The sequence below is a fragment of the Paramisgurnus dabryanus genome, chromosome 21, assembly GCF_030506205.2.
Source record: "Paramisgurnus dabryanus chromosome 21, PD_genome_1.1, whole genome shotgun sequence".
NCBI classification, from domain to species: domain Eukaryota; kingdom Metazoa; phylum Chordata; class Actinopteri; order Cypriniformes; family Cobitidae; genus Paramisgurnus; species Paramisgurnus dabryanus.
The window spans coordinates 18444970-18465241 of record NC_133357.1 but is presented as its reverse complement, the minus strand read 5'-3'; the positions used below and the strand labels follow the sequence as shown (position 1 = coordinate 18465241).

General features: G+C 35.6%; 2 protein-coding genes across 2 annotated transcripts in view; one reads left to right on the top strand and one right to left on the bottom strand.

Moving 5' to 3' along the window:
- The first annotated feature begins 2067 nt into the window (after positions 1–2067).
- LOC135775680 (acidic mammalian chitinase-like) lies at positions 2068–12838 on the top strand. Its single transcript, XM_065286081.2, has 12 exons — positions 2068–2219; positions 4938–5005; positions 5092–5118; positions 5204–5408; positions 5494–5550; positions 5823–5988; positions 8368–8492; positions 8596–8719; positions 9825–10007; positions 10120–10236; positions 10521–10653; positions 12231–12838. Exons 2-12 carry the CDS (start codon positions 4978–4980, stop codon positions 12581–12583), a joined length of 1518 nt encoding a protein of 505 aa, XP_065142153.1. The 5' UTR covers positions 2068–2219; positions 4938–4977; the 3' UTR covers positions 12584–12838.
- Positions 12839–13338: 500 nt separating this feature from the next.
- The window catches only part of LOC135775678 (N-fatty-acyl-amino acid synthase/hydrolase PM20D1.2-like), a 12389-nt gene continuing 5455 nt past the window's right edge, over positions 13339–20272 (bottom strand). The window contains exons 4-13 of the mRNA XM_065286079.2: positions 20167–20253; positions 19929–20062; positions 19709–19828; positions 19536–19611; positions 19342–19403; positions 19184–19262; positions 16924–16995; positions 16527–16692; positions 16325–16424; positions 13339–16242 (exon numbers count right to left, since the gene is read on the bottom strand). Of these exons, the coding sequence (XP_065142151.1) occupies positions 16113–16242; positions 16325–16424; positions 16527–16692; positions 16924–16995; positions 19184–19262; positions 19342–19403; positions 19536–19611; positions 19709–19828; positions 19929–20062; positions 20167–20253 (1026 nt within the window). The 3' untranslated portion in view covers positions 13339–16112. The remainder of the gene's footprint in view (positions 16243–16324; positions 16425–16526; positions 16693–16923; positions 16996–19183; positions 19263–19341; positions 19404–19535; positions 19612–19708; positions 19829–19928; positions 20063–20166; positions 20254–20272) is intronic.

Genomic DNA, 20272 nt, shown 5'->3' with positions numbered 1-20272 from the left:
GGCTGTCATTCATATTTATGTTATTCATTTTGTACATATACATTATTGTATAATAAGATAAAGTAAAAACTAAAAGTAGGCGTGAGCAGGGCACAACCCAACACTGGGATAATTTTAACACCATCCTGTTTTGTGCTTAATTTGAGAACATGAAAGTACATTTTAAGTCCTGTTTTTATTTCTAAATTGTGAGTGTAAGTATAATATAAAACATTAGTATTTTAATCACTTCAACAACAAAGCACTATTTGGAAGCAACAAATTCCATTTATGTTAACTGTATTAACAATATTAAGTGGCAATTATGATTTTTTTAATAACTGTGCTGCCATTTCTAAAATATTTATCCATACATTGTAATAAGTGAAAAGAAAAAAGAAAAACGTATTACTTATAATTTTTTTAAGTTGAATTAACTTTAAACTTTTTTTACAGTGTATGCAGGGGCGTAGCACAGAATCTTGGGCCCTATGCATAGATGGTGTGTGGGGGCCCCTATCCACATTAATCATCATAGATTTTTAAATATTAGTGTATATACACATGTATATTATTGTAAAAGTAGCTCTCACAAAGTAATTGCTGGTAAGTTACTGATATAATTTAATACAACATATTTTAAAATGTTGTATATGATGCACAATATAACATAAATTGTAATTTGCATCCATAATTCACTACTAAATCATATTTAGGGATATAAAGGGGGCACATCGGTATCATAAATATAGCAATATTTCATTTGAATTGTGTGTTTTCTTAACAAAGACATTGAGCTTTATAGTCCAAACCATTACAACATTTCCAAACTATTTATCAGTAACAAATACAGTTACATGTAATAGTGTAAAAATAGTCCTGTATAGAATAAATGTTATTAACAATGGCCATTCATCATCATTCATTGACAAGCAATCAAATAATGCATGTTGCGTGCCTTTACAAACGACTAAAGTGCGTCAAACAAGCGCAGAACAGAGTAGCACAGAAGCGCAGTATTATTGTTAAATAATAAGCATCATTTCAAAATCTTCAATAAAGGGCCCTTAATATGCAATGCCCCTATGTACGTAGTTTGTTGCGTCATGTGAACCATGTGCATTACGTGTTTTGTCAAAATAAGTGCCTGCTGCACACGCGTCAAAACCGTTTATGATAAAAAGAGACGCTCACGTTCACAAAATACACGCAAGACACTCACTTAACAGTAAACTCTGATTATGCATGAGCTTATGCGAGCATCTGGCAAACATGGGCGTCTCTTTTATCATAAACCCTTTAGACACGTCTACAGCAGGGACTTATTTTGACAAGACACGTGATGCACATAGGTTCACTCGATGCGCAGAACACATATTTAGAAATTACGAACCACACACATGACGGGCTACATACATGTTGTGACGAACTTCGCACCGAGCACCCTCAAAAAAAAGGCACCGGTCGCCACTGATTTGCACTTCTGTCATTTTCAGTGTAATCGTACAAGAACGGTAGATTGTAGTAACCAACTTTAAGTGTTTATTTGTATCAAACATGTGATATTGTCTGTGTACAAATATGATTCATTTTGAATGACTGAGCCCAATCAAAATGTGTAAGGTTGTGCTCCTCTCTGTGCAATAGTGAATGTTTATAGCTCCAGGCTCAGTGCTTCACAGTATTTTCTACCAAAGAAGGAAGAGTACAGAACTGGTAAAGCAAGATTCCTGTTAAATAATGATCATTTGAGCGCTTGACAAAAATCCCAAGACTGTCAAATCTTTTCTAGTGAGCTGATTTCTGGAACACAGCCAATTTTTTTCTGGTATGAAATACAATAGACCAGTCCATTAGTCAGGTGTGTGCATTGTCCAGAGGGAAAGTAACACAGAGACCAAACCACTACCATATCTAATGAGGAAATATACATTTTCCCATTGTCTCAGTATATCAGTTCACAAATCAAAACTGCCGTAAGCTGTCCTTGTTTGGTATCATTGTTAACAATCTCCTACGTTGTCATGTGGGCGAGTTTACATGAAAGTAAGTTTTAAGGATATAAATACAGGAAGAGAACGAGCTTGTAATGCACAGGCACGTATAGTCTGCACATGTAAATAGCTGACAGTGTGCTGACAGGCTTTAGTCTCGAAGCTTTCGGTTTTACCAGTGTGTTTTTGGACTTATAATCCGAAAAATCAGACTACAGTGTGGTGCCATTTTCAGCTGTTTTAAAGGTATGTAGTTATAATTTGCATGGTCTGTTTGTTATTAGGTTAAAATATATAGATAATTGCCTATTATTCAGGATATAAATAAACAATTTTCCATCATTGCTTTTATAAAGGCACTTTATTTAATAGTATGAGCATAATTATAGCGCACTTACCCAACAAAATATTACTTGTAACTACATGTTTGGATTAATATAGATTAGGTTTAGGGTTAGGTTCAGGGCTTGTATCTACAGTAATTACTTAATTACCCATGTAAGTAAATGGTATCGGTACCTTTATAAGAACATGATGTCACTTCAAAACAAAGCATCTTTCACATCCATATTAAAACGCTACAATAGTTTTGCCACCCTATTTTCACTTCTGTGTATTGTATATGATTGTATCTTTTTTCTCTTTTCTCATGCTTTTACTTCTCTAGACTTCTGAAAGTTCTGCATGTATAACAGGTTATTGTTTGTTGTTCCTCATTTATGATTTGATTTGGATGAAAGCATCTGCTAAAGGACTAATTGTTAATGTTCAGATTTGGTTGTTCCATTTGAATGCTGTCTAATGAAGCACATCATGACTCACAAGCAGATACTGAACCAATCTGTAACTTGTGTTAAATCAGATACTTTATACATTTTATAGTTGTATAACTTATTTTAGATGATGTCATGGAAAATTGTTGGAGAATAACTTTTTAAGAAGGAAGTTTTGTTCATTTTGCCACCCGCAGCGGGAAGCCGCTACGAGATAATATCAACAGTATCACTTTAAAAAAAACTTTTTTTTCTATCTGTGCATTTACTGACTGAGGACTGGGCTGCTCACACATACTGCATTTTTACTTCAGTCTTTTTATGTGCATTTATAATCCATTTTATTTATTTTCATTTTAAAGTCTTAGGCACTGTAAAAAGTGAAACGTTGGATCAACTACTTCAATTGGTAACACTTAAAAAATGTAATTTTTTTTATTTCAAGTTTTACTGGTGAAAGATTTAAGTTGAAGTGTTACCAACTGAAGTATTTTTTTAAGTTGATCCAACTTTTCACTTCTTGCAATCATTGTATATTTGGCTTTTGTTGTGATTTGTTATTTAATATTTTTCTCTTTTAACTCACGTCTCTGAATAGCATTTGGTGAATTACATTAATTACTACATCAATTACATATATGAAATGTGCTATATAAAACTTGTAATAATAAACAGTAATAATAATAGGCCTGGACCCCCTATAAAGCACAAAAATATTAATTAGAGGGGTCCCCTGGTTTTTATTAAAATTAAAATACTACATGAATTTAAAATTCTTGTGCTGGGATGCCACAAACAATACTGTACATTATTTGTCCCAATTTGTGGCAGGGACCCCAAGTTTTATGGCAGATTAATTGGCCTGTTTTAAGCAAAAATTCACTTAAATTGAATGTTTTTGTCTAAACACTATATTTTGCTCATCTAGACAATCCATCTTATTTTTTTTTTTTTTTTTTGATATTTGATTTGAAAACAATGCAAAAAACATTTTATAAAATACATTAATTTATCATAAATTCTGTGAATTAAACCTTTAAAAAAAGGCTATTATTTAATATGTTTTGTTTCATTTTAGATTGTTTTAAGTGATACATTTTCTTTGGGGGGGCACGAAGAGATGCATCGTACACAGGGGGGGACGCACACCAAGTTACGGGCTTTTAAAAATGGCTTCTTAAACTATTATTTCACACTTATTTAAAGGGTATCAATGTATTCTTTGATTAATACATTAATACAGGATTACATCTTACTTTATGAAATCACGGCGACCCTATAATGGAGGGCGAGGGGTTGCTTGGCTGTGGGAACTTAGCTAGGAGACCCCCCATAATCTTTGACATAATTCAAACACTGGTGCAGAGAATTTGGTTAAATTATATTTTAAGAAAAAAGTAATAAGATATCCTTGGTATTTTGGCAATACTTCAATCTAAAAATAAAAGGTATAAAAGTTACTCTGTACTTTTTAAAAGGGTCCTAATACTGTATACCAATATGCACCTTTTATTTACAAAAGTATATATATTTTTGAAAAGGTACAGTTATGTGACAACTTTTGTACATTCTTGTAACTTTTATGCTATGACTTAATTTGTGTTACTTTTACTTAATTCTTAGAATAATTTTATTTAACTCATTCTTGTAAAATTAAAACTGTAATCTTATAATTCTACAAATGTTTTGACTTTATTTTCAAAATATGAATACTTTGATTTCGTAATTAACAACTTTTTATTTTCAAGAATGTATGACTCCCTGCACTTGAGGCAGAAAACAGCATACATCACTCTTACTGGTATTTTTTAAGGAAAGCTGTGGTGAAATCTGAATTATTGCATTAGTTACACCACACTGACTGTGTCATTTTTTAATCGATTCGATCATCAACTGCGTGATAGGAAACAGCAATTTGCTTATGACCTTTACAGATTTATTTAAATACAGTAACAGAGTTCCCCTTAATTATGTTACAGAAAAAAAACCTAAACTAAAGCCTACAGCTATTGTGCAACGTTTGCTTACTAAACATGTAATTTGCGACATTATCTGAAGTGGATGACGACACAACAGCTATATTTGGACATTTTGGTTCATTTGCATTTTGGTTAATCATTGGTGTCATCCCGGGGGTGTGTGTTGGGAAATAAGAGGAAAAATATAACCAATGTCACTGTCTTTCTTACAGCAGTAACAAGCAGTCTCGTGCCTGACACAACCACAACCATATGATGGCTAAATTTATTGGTTTAGCTGGTGAGTGTATTGTTTCCTTAGTGATGTATTTACTTTTTTTGAGTTTCATAGAGTGTTTAATGTTTTAACATTTCCCATCTTTTCAGGGTTTTGTTTGGCATTCTGTCATTTTGGTAAGTTTCTTTTAAAAATGTTAAGTAAAATTTTATGTTCATTTTAATAAATTCACACTATATAAATTCCTTTTTGTTATTCCAGCATTGGGTTCCGATCTCGTATGCTACTTCACAAACTGGTCCCAGTACAGGACTGATGTTGGGAAATACCTGCCTTCAAACATAGACCCACAATTATGCACCCATTTGATTTACGCATTTTCAGTAATTAATCAGGCAAATCAGCTGACCACCTATGAATGGAACGATGAAACTCTCTACCAATCTTTTAACGGATTGAAACAAATGTAAGTGTCAAATTAAATCATATAGCAAAGTGATTATTTGCCGTTCCAAAAGGCATGTTTGAATAATGAGATAAATATTCGACAGAAACCCTGGTTTGAAAACACTTTTGGCTGTGGGAGGCTGGAACTTTGGCGTAACTCAGTAAGTGTCTTGCTTAAATACTGAAACACTGAATAGTTTTCATCAAACTGAATAGGATTTATTCTTCACTGTAAAAAATGTGTAATTATGCAGCTGGTTGCCAGTAACTTACTGTAGAAGATAAAGACTGAAAATGTTTCATGTTCATTTAACTTTGAACAAACTGTTGCCAGTAAATAACATTTATGTAAAATCTACAGTAAGTTACTGGCAGCTAGTTGCCAGTAATACCCAGTAATACTGTAATTTTTATAGTGTTGCCATTATTTCAGGTTCAGTGCCATGGTGTCCACCCCACAAAACAGGCAGACGTTTATTCAGTCCACAATTAGTTTTTTGAGGCAACATGGTTTTGATGGTTTGGATCTGGACTGGGAATATCCTGGTTCCCGTGGAAGTCCACCAGAAGACAAGCAAAGGTTCACATTGCTCTGCAAGGTACTTCAGCGTTTACTCTTTGAAACAATCAAGGCACCACGTTGTCTGTGACCTGTACACAAACATTATAACGATTTTGTAAGTGTAAAAAGCTCAGAAATAGTATTAAAATTAAATTTGGTTCCAACAAAGATAAAAATGATAAAACATGTAAGGAATAATTAACGACGGGCCTTTAAATTACATGCGTGCCGCATTAACACCTTGGGTGTGCATTATTTTCAAATAATTCAAAGGAATGGAGTAAATTATTCCGCTTATACCACGTTTACTAAAAATATTGCTCTTGTGCCTATTTTTAAAGCTCACGTAACACTGTTTCTGTATTTCTGATGTTAATGTAGAGGACCTATAGAGTAGTATTACATCCTTTATATCTCCAAAGAGTCTTTAGTTTAATCAGATTTATAAAAGAGAGATTAGCTTTACGGAATATTTCCGATAACGTACGAAAAAGGAGTTAATTCCGCGGGAGGAGCGAGTTCAAGTCATGCAACACTATACAACACTTATAACTTATGATTCAATACATGTTCGTGTCATTTATATAATATGCACACGCCTATTTTCAACATAAGACAGAAGTCTTACTTACCGCATGCAACTCGTGACCCGGTTGGGAAAATCCAGCGCATCAAACACACACGCAAAACTCCGCTGCTACCCTGGATAATAAACTATGTCCATTGTTTTCAAAAGGCTGGATTTCTTCTCCTTACATCCAAAAACACACTTCTTCTTTCGTGCCATTGTTGAGTTTTGAAATTAAACAAAGCTGTCACGTGATAAGATTTGCAAGTTCTAGCGTCTCCCGCTGATTGACGGGTGGGCGGGGTTTTCCGGGGGAAGTGCCCTTATAGAAAACCCCTGAAACGTCAGCTGGACCTGTAATCGAAAAAAACTTTTCGAAACTTGTGCGAACCCTGGCGAAGTGCATTCGGTACAAATACTCTGTAACACGTCCAACTGCTTTTTTGACACTTTGCCTACGTTTAGCATGAGGAAACAACTCTATAACTGTGTTAATAAGTCAGAATGCTTGAAATACCATTGAACTCCCCCCCAAGACATTTTAAAGGTTAAAGGAATAGTCTACTCATTTTCAATATTAAACTATGTTATTACCTTAAAGGAATAGTCTACTCTTTTGCCATATTAAACTATGTTATTACCTCAACCTAGACGAATTAATACATATATCTTTTTTCAATGCGTGCACTGTACAGCGTGTTATGAATGTGTTAGCATTTAGCCTAGCCCCATTCATTCCTATGGTACCAAAAAAAAGTTTTATTTTGTGGCACCATACTTACTAGTATAACTCCTCATGTAACAGTCTTTAAATAGGGAAAACATGGAAGTGTTTGATGGCTTCCCTGTTTGGTACCATAGGAATGAATGGGGCTAGGCTAAATGCTAACACATTCATAACACGGTGTACAGTGCACGCATTGAAAAAAGATAGGTATGTATTAATTCGTCTAAGTTGAGGTAATAACATAGTTTAATATGGTAAAAGGGTAGACTATTCCTTTAACTAAGAAGAGTTGATACATCCCTCTATCATCTGTGTGCGTGCACGTAAGCGCGCTGCTACACTTCGATAGCATTTAGCTTAGCCCCATTCATTCAATGGTACCACTCAGAGATAAAGTTTGAAGTGACGTTGATGTGTTTGGTCACTTCTAACTTTATCTCTGTTTGATACCATTGAATGAATGGGGCTAAGCTAAATGCTATCGAAGTGTCGCAGCGCGCTCCAGCGCTTACGTGCACGCACACAGATGACAGAGGGATGTATCAACAATTCTTAGTTAAGGTAATAACATATTGAAAATGAGTAGACTATTCCTTTAAGTGTGGGGTTATTGAAAAAATAATCACACCCATGGAACATTTGTCGGCCAATCAGAATCAAGCATTCAACAGCCACGTGGTATAAAATATTATTATGAGTGGGGGAATTGCAACTCTCAATATGGCTGCTCTAGTGACATCAGTCCCGCCTCAAGTACAAAGAGCCAATTATCAATCGATTATCAATCGATATGCATAGTATCTGAAGCAACCTCAAAAATCGTTTATTTTTTATTGCAAATTTGAGGTAAAGAAACATTAAATTAATGGTACAGTTGATGTAAGGTCGGAAATATGTTGTTTAATTACAATTTTAGCCAGCAATTTTTGAAAGATCACTCGCTTTTCCCCCATTCAAGTAGATGTAGGACTTGGTATTGTATGACTGAAACAGCTGTCCAGAGGTATAAAGAAACATTGGTTACAGTTTGTCTTGCATCATACTGTTTACTTGTATATTCTGTTCATTTAGGGATTTAAATCCACACTTTTCAACTTCCATTATAATTCTGACCTTAACAGGAGCTCCTGGAAGCTTATGAGGCAGAGAGTCAAGCTACTGGAAAGCCCAGACTCATGGTCTCTGCTGCAGTGGCTGCTGGGAAAGCGACCATTGATGGTGGTTATGAAGTTGCAGAAATTTCCAAGTATGTCTTTTGTGTTGTTTACAAGATATTTAGATCAGATTTGAATCCTGAGTATCTACTTGTTAAAGAATGTAAAAAATGATACCATAAACTTGTAATGCAGGTATCTGGACTTCATCAGTGTCATGACTTACGACTTCCACGGCTCATGGGAGAGTTCCACCGGACACAACAGTCCTTTGTATCGTGGGTCTAAAGACACAGGAGACAACATCTACTTTAATACCGTAAGAATACTTTACAATATTTCTAATTTAAAGGTGCTCTAAGCGAATTGAAGCGTTTTAGACCATAAAACATTTTTTGTTACATACCGGAAACATCTCCTCACTATCTGCTTGCTGCCTGTCCGCTGATCAAACTGTAAAAAAACGCGATCTCTGTAGACAGCCCAGGCTTCACAAACGGCAATATCAACAAACGGCCAAACCTAGCCAGCACAAAACAAAACAAAGTATTCCAGCCAATAAACGACAAGAAGGATTTGGGGGTGGGGGTTTGGCGCGTTCATGAAAGCACGGAAGGGAGGGGGAGGGGGAGGAGTTAGCTACGCTCTGTCTGTTTGAAAACAGTTCAAACATCAACAGGAAGTGACGTCGCACATTATTCGCTTAGAGCGCCTTTAAAGGTCACATATTACGCCCATTTTTACAAGATGTAATATAAGTCTCAGGTGTGCCTTAAATGTGTTTGTGAAGTTTCTGCTCAAAATACCCCACAGATCATTTGTTACAGCATGTCCAAAATGCCCCTATTTGGGTTGGAGCAAAATAGCGCTTTTTTGTGTCTGTACCTTTAAATGCAAAAGAGCTACTGCTCCTCCCTCCCTTACTAACAGACGATAAGTGTTTTCAGTTAAAAATAGATCTGATTTCTGTGAATACAGTCTGAGACAATAGTATATTTATCTGCATTAGCGCTACAGTGTGCTAACAAACACATAAAAAAGCTTTTTGGGTAAAAAAAATACCAGTCAGTCAGTAGACGTGGGAGGGGCTTTGTCTGTGTGATGTCACATTAACAAACAAATCAAAATAGCATGTCTTATTTGTTTAAAAGAGAATCAAAATTTAGGAAAGGGTGGATTTTTGCATTCTAGGGTTGTTGTCTTCATACACTGCCAACACACATTTATGTCCAAACACTTTAAGTGGATTGTGCGTAATAGGTGCCCTATGTCAAAATGTAAATAATATATGACATACCAGCACAATTTCACAAAGCAATTTGTATTTAACAAGGTGGATACTTCATATGAATTCTAGCAATCAATCTCATTTGTATGTTTAAGTACGATCTTGTAATAATAATTATCTCACAATGACAACGCAGGATTTTGCAATGACATACTGGAAAGATCAGGGTGCTCCTGTGGAGAAGCTGAGGATGGGGTTTGCAACATATGGACGAACGTTCCGTCTGTCGTCCTCGGCTAGTGGAGTGGGAGATCCAGCTGGTGGTCCGGCTTCAGCTGGAACGTACACCAGAGAGGCCGGATTCTGGTCCTATTACGAGGTCTCGTCTATAAACTCACATATGCTTTAATTATAATGCATTATTTTCTTGTCTGAAGTATTTTATACATGCAGCTTAATTGCAATATAATAATTTGCTTATTTCCCATCAGGTCTGCACTTTCCTTCAAGGTGCCTCTGTGCAACTCATCGATGACCAAAAAGTTCCATATGCAACAAAAGGACAAGAATGGGTGGGGTTTGACAACAAGGACAGCTTTGATACAAAGGTAATTGTGTATACGACGTTAGCCTACAGCCGGGATTATAAACCCTGACCTCTTCTCCTGCATACATTGGTTACCACCCTGCTCCAACACACCTGCCTGCAATTTTCAGATAGCCCTGAACAACTTGATAAGCTGGTTTAGGTGTGTTTTAAAAGGGTTGGAGCTCTGCAGGACAGTAGCCATCCAAAAACAGGGTCGAGACCTCTGGCCTACACACTGCACTACATTGGATGTCTGTCAAACAATATACAGGTGCTAAAAAATGAAATCTGGTTCTGCTTCAGGTCCGCTACCTCAAGGACAATGCGTTCGGAGGAGCCATGGTCTGGGCTCTGGATCTCGATGACTTTTCAGGACAGTTCTGCGGGCAGGGCAAAAACCCTCTCATCGGTCACCTGCATCAACTTCTAAACATCGGTAATCTTCATAACGGACGAATAATGAATATTAAAGAAATAGTTTACCTAAATATGAAAATTCTCTTGACCATTGACCCTCATGCCATATTTTCCCCTATACGCCTTCCTATTATTCGGTTAAACTAAAATGCCATTTTTTCATCTTCTGGGAAAATCTTTAAAAAGCAAATCCATTCATCATTCATGTTATCCAAATGCCAAATATAAGAGGCTGTTTACACTTGGCATTAACATGCGTTTTCGTCGATCGGATCACAAGTGGACGACGTTAATGCCAGGTGTAAACGGTGTTCAAAACGTTTTGAGCTCGTCCACTTTCGACCACTTTCAACCACATCCAGAGGTAGTCGAAACCACTTTCGATCGGATCGCTTTGGAGTTGCGGAACGCATATGTGGTTGAATGTGTTCAAACAGCCACACGCGACCGCCTTCTCTCCGCCCATTTATCTAATCTGAGGTATTAAACACAAGTTTTACGTCTTTTTTTGACTTCTGGCGTGAACATACGGTGAACAGCGCTATTTTTAGCCTTTCATTGATAAAACTAAAAAGGAGGATCTCCGTAGTTTCGTTTTCAAAGCGTGTGAAAGTTGCGCGATCCTATTTCATCAATTGCGCTGAAAATTCAGAGAAAGCTCTTACATACACACGAACAAAACTCTGTGCAGCATGTTTACTTCCTAAACAAGCAGTGGACTCCGACATAATATTAGTTTGCGTCCATATAAACTCATAATTACTCCCGCTTGGGTTTGAATGACAACAGAGAGACTCGCCCACCGTCTCACAGACCACCCCCTCACAGTATTCAGGACAGATGCGCTCGAAAGTGGACAAAAGAGACGGATACCAGGTGTAAACGTAATGTGTCTCTCTCGTCCGCTTGTGATCCGATCGATGAAAACATCTTAATACCAAGTGTAAACAGCCCCTAAAGGTTTGTGAAAGAAAATTATTAATATTTTGAGCTTTTTAGTGAAACTGGAAATAAAGCAAACATTTAATTATGGTGGCATGTCAGCTTCAAATCTCATACACTGTAAAAAATAAGTTTAATCAACTTGAATTTAAAATTAATATAAACTTTTCTGACTATTCAGAAGTTGCTATAAATTATAAAAATAAAGTTGTAATAACTTAAGCCCATTCAACTTAATGTTTTTAATTTATACCAAATTCTTACTAGTCAAGAAACGTGTTTAAACTTAAAAAATTAAGTGCAACAAGGATTTTTTTTACAGTGTAGGTTCATTAGAGAATATACTTTAATATAAGAGAATTTTCATTTTTGAGTGAACTATCCCTTTAAAAGATTGACATCCCTTTTTACATACAAAGATGGTATAAACCTATTTCCGCCAAATGAGAAAAAATCATGTTCTGGTTAAAGTCGAAATTATGAAGTCGAAAAGTCCTAATTTCAATTTTTTATCTGATAATTATGCCTTTTTGTCATAATTTCAACTTTTACAAGAACATGATTTTTTTCGTATATGGCGGAAATGGGCTTCCATATAAACCAAAGTAATTATGAAATTAAATAAAGTGTGAAATCTCTTTAATTGTTCTCCAGAATTCCCTCCTCTCTCTTCAAATGCAACACATCAGCCTGGCGGGACAACGATAAAACCTTACGCTCTGCCAACAAATACAAGACCTAATGATCAGCCAACAGGAACAATACCACCTCATGATCAGCCAACAAATATGCCTACAGGACCTTATGTTTTGCCTACAGGTGCAGCTGGAGGAAGATTCTGTGTAGACAAGCCAGATGGTATTTATACGAACCCAGATGACGAGGCATCCTTTTATCATTGTTCCAATGAGAGAACATTTGTTCAGAAATGTCCTGCAAGAACTATCTTTAATATTAAGTGTTTGTGCTGTGACTGGCCTTATAATGTGGCTGTGAATGTGCAGTGACAGCCCCATGTAATCTAATGTGTAGTACTGTAACACTCCTGTAGGAGAAATGTGTGCAATGTTATTGTTGCAGTGCATCTTGTAACAATGTCACACAAACGTGTGCTTTGTTAAAATATTTTCTTTAAATTGGGATGGGGAAACCACATGCTTTTAGGTATTGTGTTGTAATACTTCTTTATACTAATATTATGCTACACAGTCTAACTTGTTTGATTATACTAACCTGAATAAAAAAGGCTAATTAGTTTGCAAGATTATTGTACAGTTAATGATTTTACATACTGTATAGTGTGATTTAGATTGCAACAGACTGCTGCAGGGATGACATATTGTTGTAGGTTAACCTAGAAGTTAGTGGAATACTGGTTTCATCCCAAAAAGCCTGCTAACTCTATACACACACAAAAAAAAAACACTTTGGCATGTGCATCCGATGAAACCATCTATATATCGTATCTGAAATATAATTTTAAAGAAATTAGTCTTCTGCTCAAAAACGCTCAATATGTGTTTAGTGCCAAGAGAGGTCACACTAAACACCGACAATGCCTAAAGAAGACATTTTGTCCTGAAAATGTATTTTTTGTACATATTTCCTGTATTTTCTGTTTGTATCTTAATAAAATAGATTGAAAAATAAATATGGATGGACATTAAAACTTCTAAAACAAGAAGTCTAGTGGTGGTGGCCACTTTTGCACAGTACCGTATAAGAGATGAATTCCTCTGAATCAGTAAAAATATTACATATGTTTGTGTTTTTTAACTACTTTTTATTTATCATGAAATGTTAAGATAATCAAAACAATACATTACAAAATTACAGTACAGATCAGTGCAAAACAGAATTAAGAATTCAAGTTAACGTCCAAAAATCAAAAGCACTCTTGTTTAGCTCAGTACAGACACCAAACTTTATGTAACTGCTCTCCAAAAGCAAATTTGGGTTTATTGACCCACACTTTAAACCTTTCACCAGACTAAAACTATTTACCTTCCTTTAAGGGTGGAATAAAGCACTGCAGTCTTTAAGGCAGATGATTATTAGAAAGTTTGAATCTAACAAAAACCTGCTGGCCCACAATGCAACCATTTGAAAAGCAACCATAAAAATGCAAAACACATTTGTGAATACCTAGGAAGTGCTCAGGGTATGTCTGAGACAAAGGGTTCATCCAAACCGGTAACACTGCATATCTGCAAGGCCGTAAAAATAAACATATAAAGAAAATCCAAACAATTCAAACTGGTAGGATTTTTTTTCAAACTGCATTCTTGTATCCCTAAAATACCCAACACTGGCTGTGATTTCTATCTTTATACTGACTGCAGAGAAGCCCAACATTCCTCTGCACCATCATCATAATGGCCATTTTTATTTACTCCCTTGCAACTGTATTGGTGATCAGTCACTTTAAAGGAGTTTTATATTTCAGCCAAGTTACTCATAGCAATCATTAATATTTTCAGTGCAATGCCTTGTTCATGATATCACTCCATTAAGAGTTCAGGTTAATGAATGAATAGTCTGAAATGATGCCCTTTGTTTACCTATCACTTTAATCTATCTACGTCACCAAAATGTATATGTCCCAAGACCCCTTTCTATAACACATATACACCTCAAAAGGATGATCCTGATTATGCCCTACAAAGGTAAAGCACAGTAACTAAACATTAGGTCAAAATTGAGTTAAAACGATACTCCAGCCAAATATCAAAATTACCCTGTGATTTACTCACCCTCAAGCAATCCGAGATATATATGTCCATCATCTTTCAGACAAACACATTTGGAGTTTTTTTAGTATTTTAGTTCCAAGCTTATAATGGGAGAAAATAGGGATCAGGGAACAACTTCTGTAAAGGATGCATGCACTTTTTAAATGGACCCCATTTACTTCCATAGTAGGAAAAAATAATAATATGGAAGTGAATGAGGTTCACAAATGGTTTGGTTACAAACATTTCTCAAAATATCTTCCTTCGGGTTCATCAGAACTAAAATATTGATATAGGTTTGTAACAACATGAGAGTAAATGATGACAGAATTTTCATTTTTAAAGTCAGAAATAATCCAAACAGCTACAATGGGTTGATTACCCACAAAATACTTTTATCAATGCAATATTGTAAGAAAAATGTCCATATTTTAAACTTTATAAACTATAATAACTAGCTTCCGACTAGCTTCACATGAGTCACTGCGCAACATACCCATGGCAACCAATGCTCACTACACTAAAACTCCTGTTAGCCCAAAATGGCGTCATTACAAAAATAACTCCAAATGTGCTCATCTGTTAGATGATGGACATGTGTATCTCAAATTGCTTGAGGGCGAGTATATCATTGGGTAATTTTGATATTTGGCTGGAGTATCCCTTTAAGGCTTGAAATTGGCTTTGTGACATCTATTTTGTCTGGTGACAAAGTCTCCTGGCTCATATTTGTCCCATTTCAGAAAAATTTGCAGTAACATGTTTGACTGATTGGTGTAAAAAGTTTAAAGGTGCCGAAAAATGCATTAATACAATGTATTATATACAGTAGTATTACCTTATTTGAAAGGGTCATGAATTATAATGTTAAGCTCGGATTGGCTGTTTCTCAGAGCGGCTTATTTCAGTAGCTCGGCGTGTGTGCAAACAGATCTTAAATGTTTGAGGCTGTATCAGAAGAAGATACAGATTTTGTGTTTTTATTCATAATGGACCTGCAAAACATAACTGTAACGTCAATAGTAGAACTTTAGCCTAAACACTAGCATATAGCGCTAACCCAGCAGTCACAACTTTGTTTTTAGCATTGTAGCAACATTAATTTAAAGGTGCAGTGTGTAACTTTAAGAAGGATCTATTGACAGAAATGCAATATTATATACATAACTATATTATCAGTGATGCATAAAGACCTTACATAATAAACAGTTATGTGTTTATTATCTTAAAATAAGACTTTTTATCTACATACGCTGTGGGCCCCCTTATATGGACGTTGCCATTTTGTGCCGCCATGTTTCTAAAGTAGCCCTAAACTGCTGTACAGAGCATGTTTTGGCACTACTGTATTTCTTTTTTAGACAACAACATGTTTGTCCTGTGGTGGCTACCGTAGCTTCTCTATGTGTTTCAATGAATGGTGGCCTGAACCGTTGGTTGCAATTCACAATCTCACTGCAAAATTTACACACTGCACCTTTAATGTGTAATTTAATGTTGGGGGCGTACATCTCGATTGTAACGTCATAGTCGGTGTTATGTTGAGATTGGCCTGTTTTTTGCATGCAATCGTGTTTGAGGCTTACGATATTTTATTACCACATACATAACTCTTAATTATCATCAATACGGTTTTACATTCTACGGCACCTTTAAAAAAAATTCTCTGTTTCAGTGTTTACTGCACTTAGCCTTCGGAGGGCAGTATAGTGGTACTAATAATGATTTTGTATAGATTCAAATTTTACGTTTATTAAAACAAATCTCTGAGTGTCAACCTTAATGTCTTGTATTGCCGAAAGTCCTACAGCTCATGCTGGCTGCTGTGAGGTGAAGGCAACTTCCTGACGTCATTATTCTGGATAAGGTGGAAGTAAAACAGCACGAGCTCTTCATAGTTCTTAATGGAGATTCTCTCGTTCACGCCATGAAATCTATTAGGGGGACATAAAGGTAAAGACATTTCACTGGGACAGCACTACAACAGCAATATTGCAGTATAAGCATGTGTCGTACCTCTGAGGATCACCTGGTTTAAACCACGATGGGGCAAAGCGATAAATGTCTCGAGCGATGTCCTTATAATGACGACTGTCAGTATTGCCAACACAAATACCTGGGAGAGGAAGTCATTGAACAGCTAAGAGTGCATGATGTCTCTTCATGAGTCGATTAAGTGTGTAGGGCCACTCAAGTAGTTATGAAGTACGCAACTTACCAGGAGCCACACTGACGTGAGGAAACATGCCTTGCACCGTTTTCTTAATGATCTGGTAACCAAATGACCGTTCATCATAGGAGCTGATGGGCAACGGATCGAACCCGTTGACCAACTCGATCTTCACACGCTCATCTGCTACAATCGACCCGATCAAGTCCATAACCTGGAAAGAAAACAAAGTGGGGTATCTGTAATACTCATTTAAACAGATTCTGAACATTTTCACTTTTTGGTACTCGTAGGGTATATTGATTTTTTTGTCTTGTCTTTCACCTAAAACATGTACATAGCAAAAGTTAATAAATAAACTTTCAGAAGTGAAGCATGAACTCTGTGCTTTAGTTTAGGTTGAATGTGTCAACATTATTGCTGTGGTTACATTATGACCTCTCACCTCCTGCAACGTTTGGGCCGAGTGGATTCGCAGATTGACGAAAGCTTCCGCGTGCGGCGGTAAGACATTAACCTGTCAAGAGACATCAGAAAAAAATGTGACAAAGTCTGTAAAATCCAGGCTTAAACGGATACTCCAGCCAAATATCAAAATTACCCCATGATTTACTCACCCTTAACCTGTTAATCCCACTTTTACCACCAACCATGAAAATGACATGCCCACACTAAACTGTTTTGCTCCTAAACTATTTGACCTACAGGCATGATTGTGATATATTCTGGAAGAAGACACTTGATTTTCAGAATTAAAGATTTTAAGATAAGTTAAAAAGGTTATAAATTAAGGTACAGTGGATTTTTTTCATAAAAAAATATAATAGAAGTCCCATAGCAAACTACAAAATCAATTGTCTTAAAGCCACAAGTCTAACAAAGTTATTTTTAAAATTCAAGATTGATATCACATAAAATGTTGCTTCTGTAAGATTTTAATCTTTATCATGGCACATTTCCAAAAACGCTGTTAGCTGAAGCTAGTTATTATAGTTTATGAAGTTTAAAATAGTTTTCTTACAATATCGCATTTATTATCCACAGAAGACCCTTATTAACCCCATGGAGCTGTATGGATGACTTCTGTAAATGATGGATGCACTTTTTTGGGATTCAGTGCCAGAAATTGTTCCCTGATTCCTGTTTTCAATCAAGGACATTTCCTAAATTAACTCCAAATGTGTTTGTTTGAAGATGATGGACATGTGTTTCTCGGATTGCTTGATGGTGATTAAATTATGGGTTCATTTTGATATTTGGCTGAAGTATCGCTTTAAGTCTCATAATATGATTATGAGATTTGAAACATCAAAGTTTCACATTGATTTTAATCTCTTACTCAGTCAATATTAAAGATATCAAGGTTATTTTTTCACAGAATGTTCTTTATTATACAAAAATGACTTGGGTCACAAATAATCTGATATTTGATTATATGAACTACTATATCCATTACAAAAGTAGGTTACACTTTACTTGAAGGGGTGTTCATAAGACTGACATGACACCTTTATAATCATGACATGACACGTGTAATGAACATGAACATTCGCTCAATTATGTCACTTTTAATGCAAAGATGACATTGTTTGAGATGTCTTTGTTATGACAACTTGACATAAACCAATACATCATAATCTGTCATAAACATGACATAGCAGAATAATGATCAAACTTAAGAAACTACCTAGCTATATGGGTTAACATTACATTAAATTGTCATTTAAATGTCATTAAGTGTTAATGCTATGTCAAATAATTTTAAATACCTTAACAAAATGCAATAGACACATCAAAAGATTATACATAACTTAATGTATGTGCACAATACATAAATAAAACTGACAACTAACAGAACTTGTTCTTCCTCACACAAAGGGTTCTGAAATGTTCTGACATAGAAGAAAAAAAACATTTAATTAATTTAATTTAATGTAATCATCTGTTTTCCAGCGATATGGACCCAACGGTGCATTGCTTAACACATTATTGTACTGTTATTATTTAATTTTAGGGGATTTGGTCTCCAAATGCAATAAAATATAATTTAAATTTTAATTATTATTATTATTATTGATTTTATTTGTTAAACACAGGAAACTAAAAAAACATTATGAACTGAAGAATATTCATGATGTTGTTATAAAACTATTTGACAGAGTATTAACACTTAATGACATTTTAATGACAAATTATATTTGTACCAATGTAGTTGAGGTCAAGAAAAATATTCATGACGCTGTTATAAACCTATATGACAGAGTATTAACACCTAATGAAATTTTAATGACAAATTCAATTTGTATCACTGGTAAAAAGTGGTCAGATATGTTGTCTTGTAATGTCAAGTTGTCATGTCAAGTTATGATGTATTGGTTAATGTCAAGTTGTCATAACAAAGACTTCTCAAACAATGTCATCTTTGCATTAAAAATTATATAATTAAACAAATGACAGTTGTCGTTAACGTGCATAAAATCTCCTTCATGTTCATGACACGTGTCATGTCATGATAATGAAAGGAGTAGTCCACTTTAAAGATGGGGCCCATTGACTTACCATAGTATTTTTTTCCTACTATGAAAAGTCAATGGACCCCATCTTTAAAGTGGACTACTCCTTTAAGGTTTCATATAAGTCTTATGAACACCTCTTCAGTTAAAGTCTTACCCAAAAATAAAATGCATTTTCTATTTTATGCCCACCTTAACACCGGAGTTAAACATGGTTACGGCTGTTGTTGTCCTCACAAATGCGTTTGTATCAGGTTTTCGCTCCATTACTCTGCATGTGTAAGAGCCACAGGTCTAATGTTATTACATGAGATACTGCAGTAAGTTTTAACTCAACAAATGTGAACTACCTGCTGATCAATGGAGAGAATAGCCACAGATTAGACATGATGAATCTGAGAGGAAGGCCAAACTACAAATTAAAAAATGGTTTATTAATCTCGCAGTATATGCAAAAAGCAATTCATTATTTTCAGTTGTGCTTTGTGAAATGAGGTTGTGATTTTCTGTTAGTCTGTTAAATATTAAGTTTGTATGGTTTTACCCGATGTGCCAGGTGTTCAAAGGTGCCACGTTCAGGTCCATAACCAAACAGTCTTGGCATTGGATTTTCCTCCAACCTGTGATATTACGAAGAACGAATTCTTTATTAATGCTTCAGATTTTCCTTTTAAGTTGCGTTCACAATATTAAAGTGTGTTAGGGTTTTTATCTTGCCTTCTGACTGCTGAAGCCAATATGCCAATACTGGTTTCTCTTGGAGGCATTGATGAATGTCCTGGTGCAGTGTTAACAGTCAGCTTTACTGTGGCCTGACCCTTCTCACTAACACCTATTCTGCAAAACACAAACCAGAGTTATCTTCTAAGTTCAAACACTCACTTACTCAATAACGAAATTAATATTTTAATAGAACTGCTAAAAATAAAAGTCTCACAAAGCAGCAGGTCCGTCCAGACCGTTTATGATACCATCCAGCACTGCTAGACCTTCATCTAAAACGTACTGAAGCTTCACCCCACGACTCTTGAGAGCCTTCACAATATTCACTGCACCCTGTAAGCCATTCACCTGTGAAAATACAGTTTTGGACTATTTAATAATTTACCTATAGGTAGCAGACCCATGGTTATAAGCTTGTGACCCACTGAAGGGTCAGTGGTCTTGAGACTGACCTCTTCATCGTGACCCAAACCAATGTAGAAGGTGCGTCGAGGGGTGTAACCGCGTTCCAGTAGATATTCCAATGCCTGAAGGATCCCCTTCAGGAGTAAACATCAT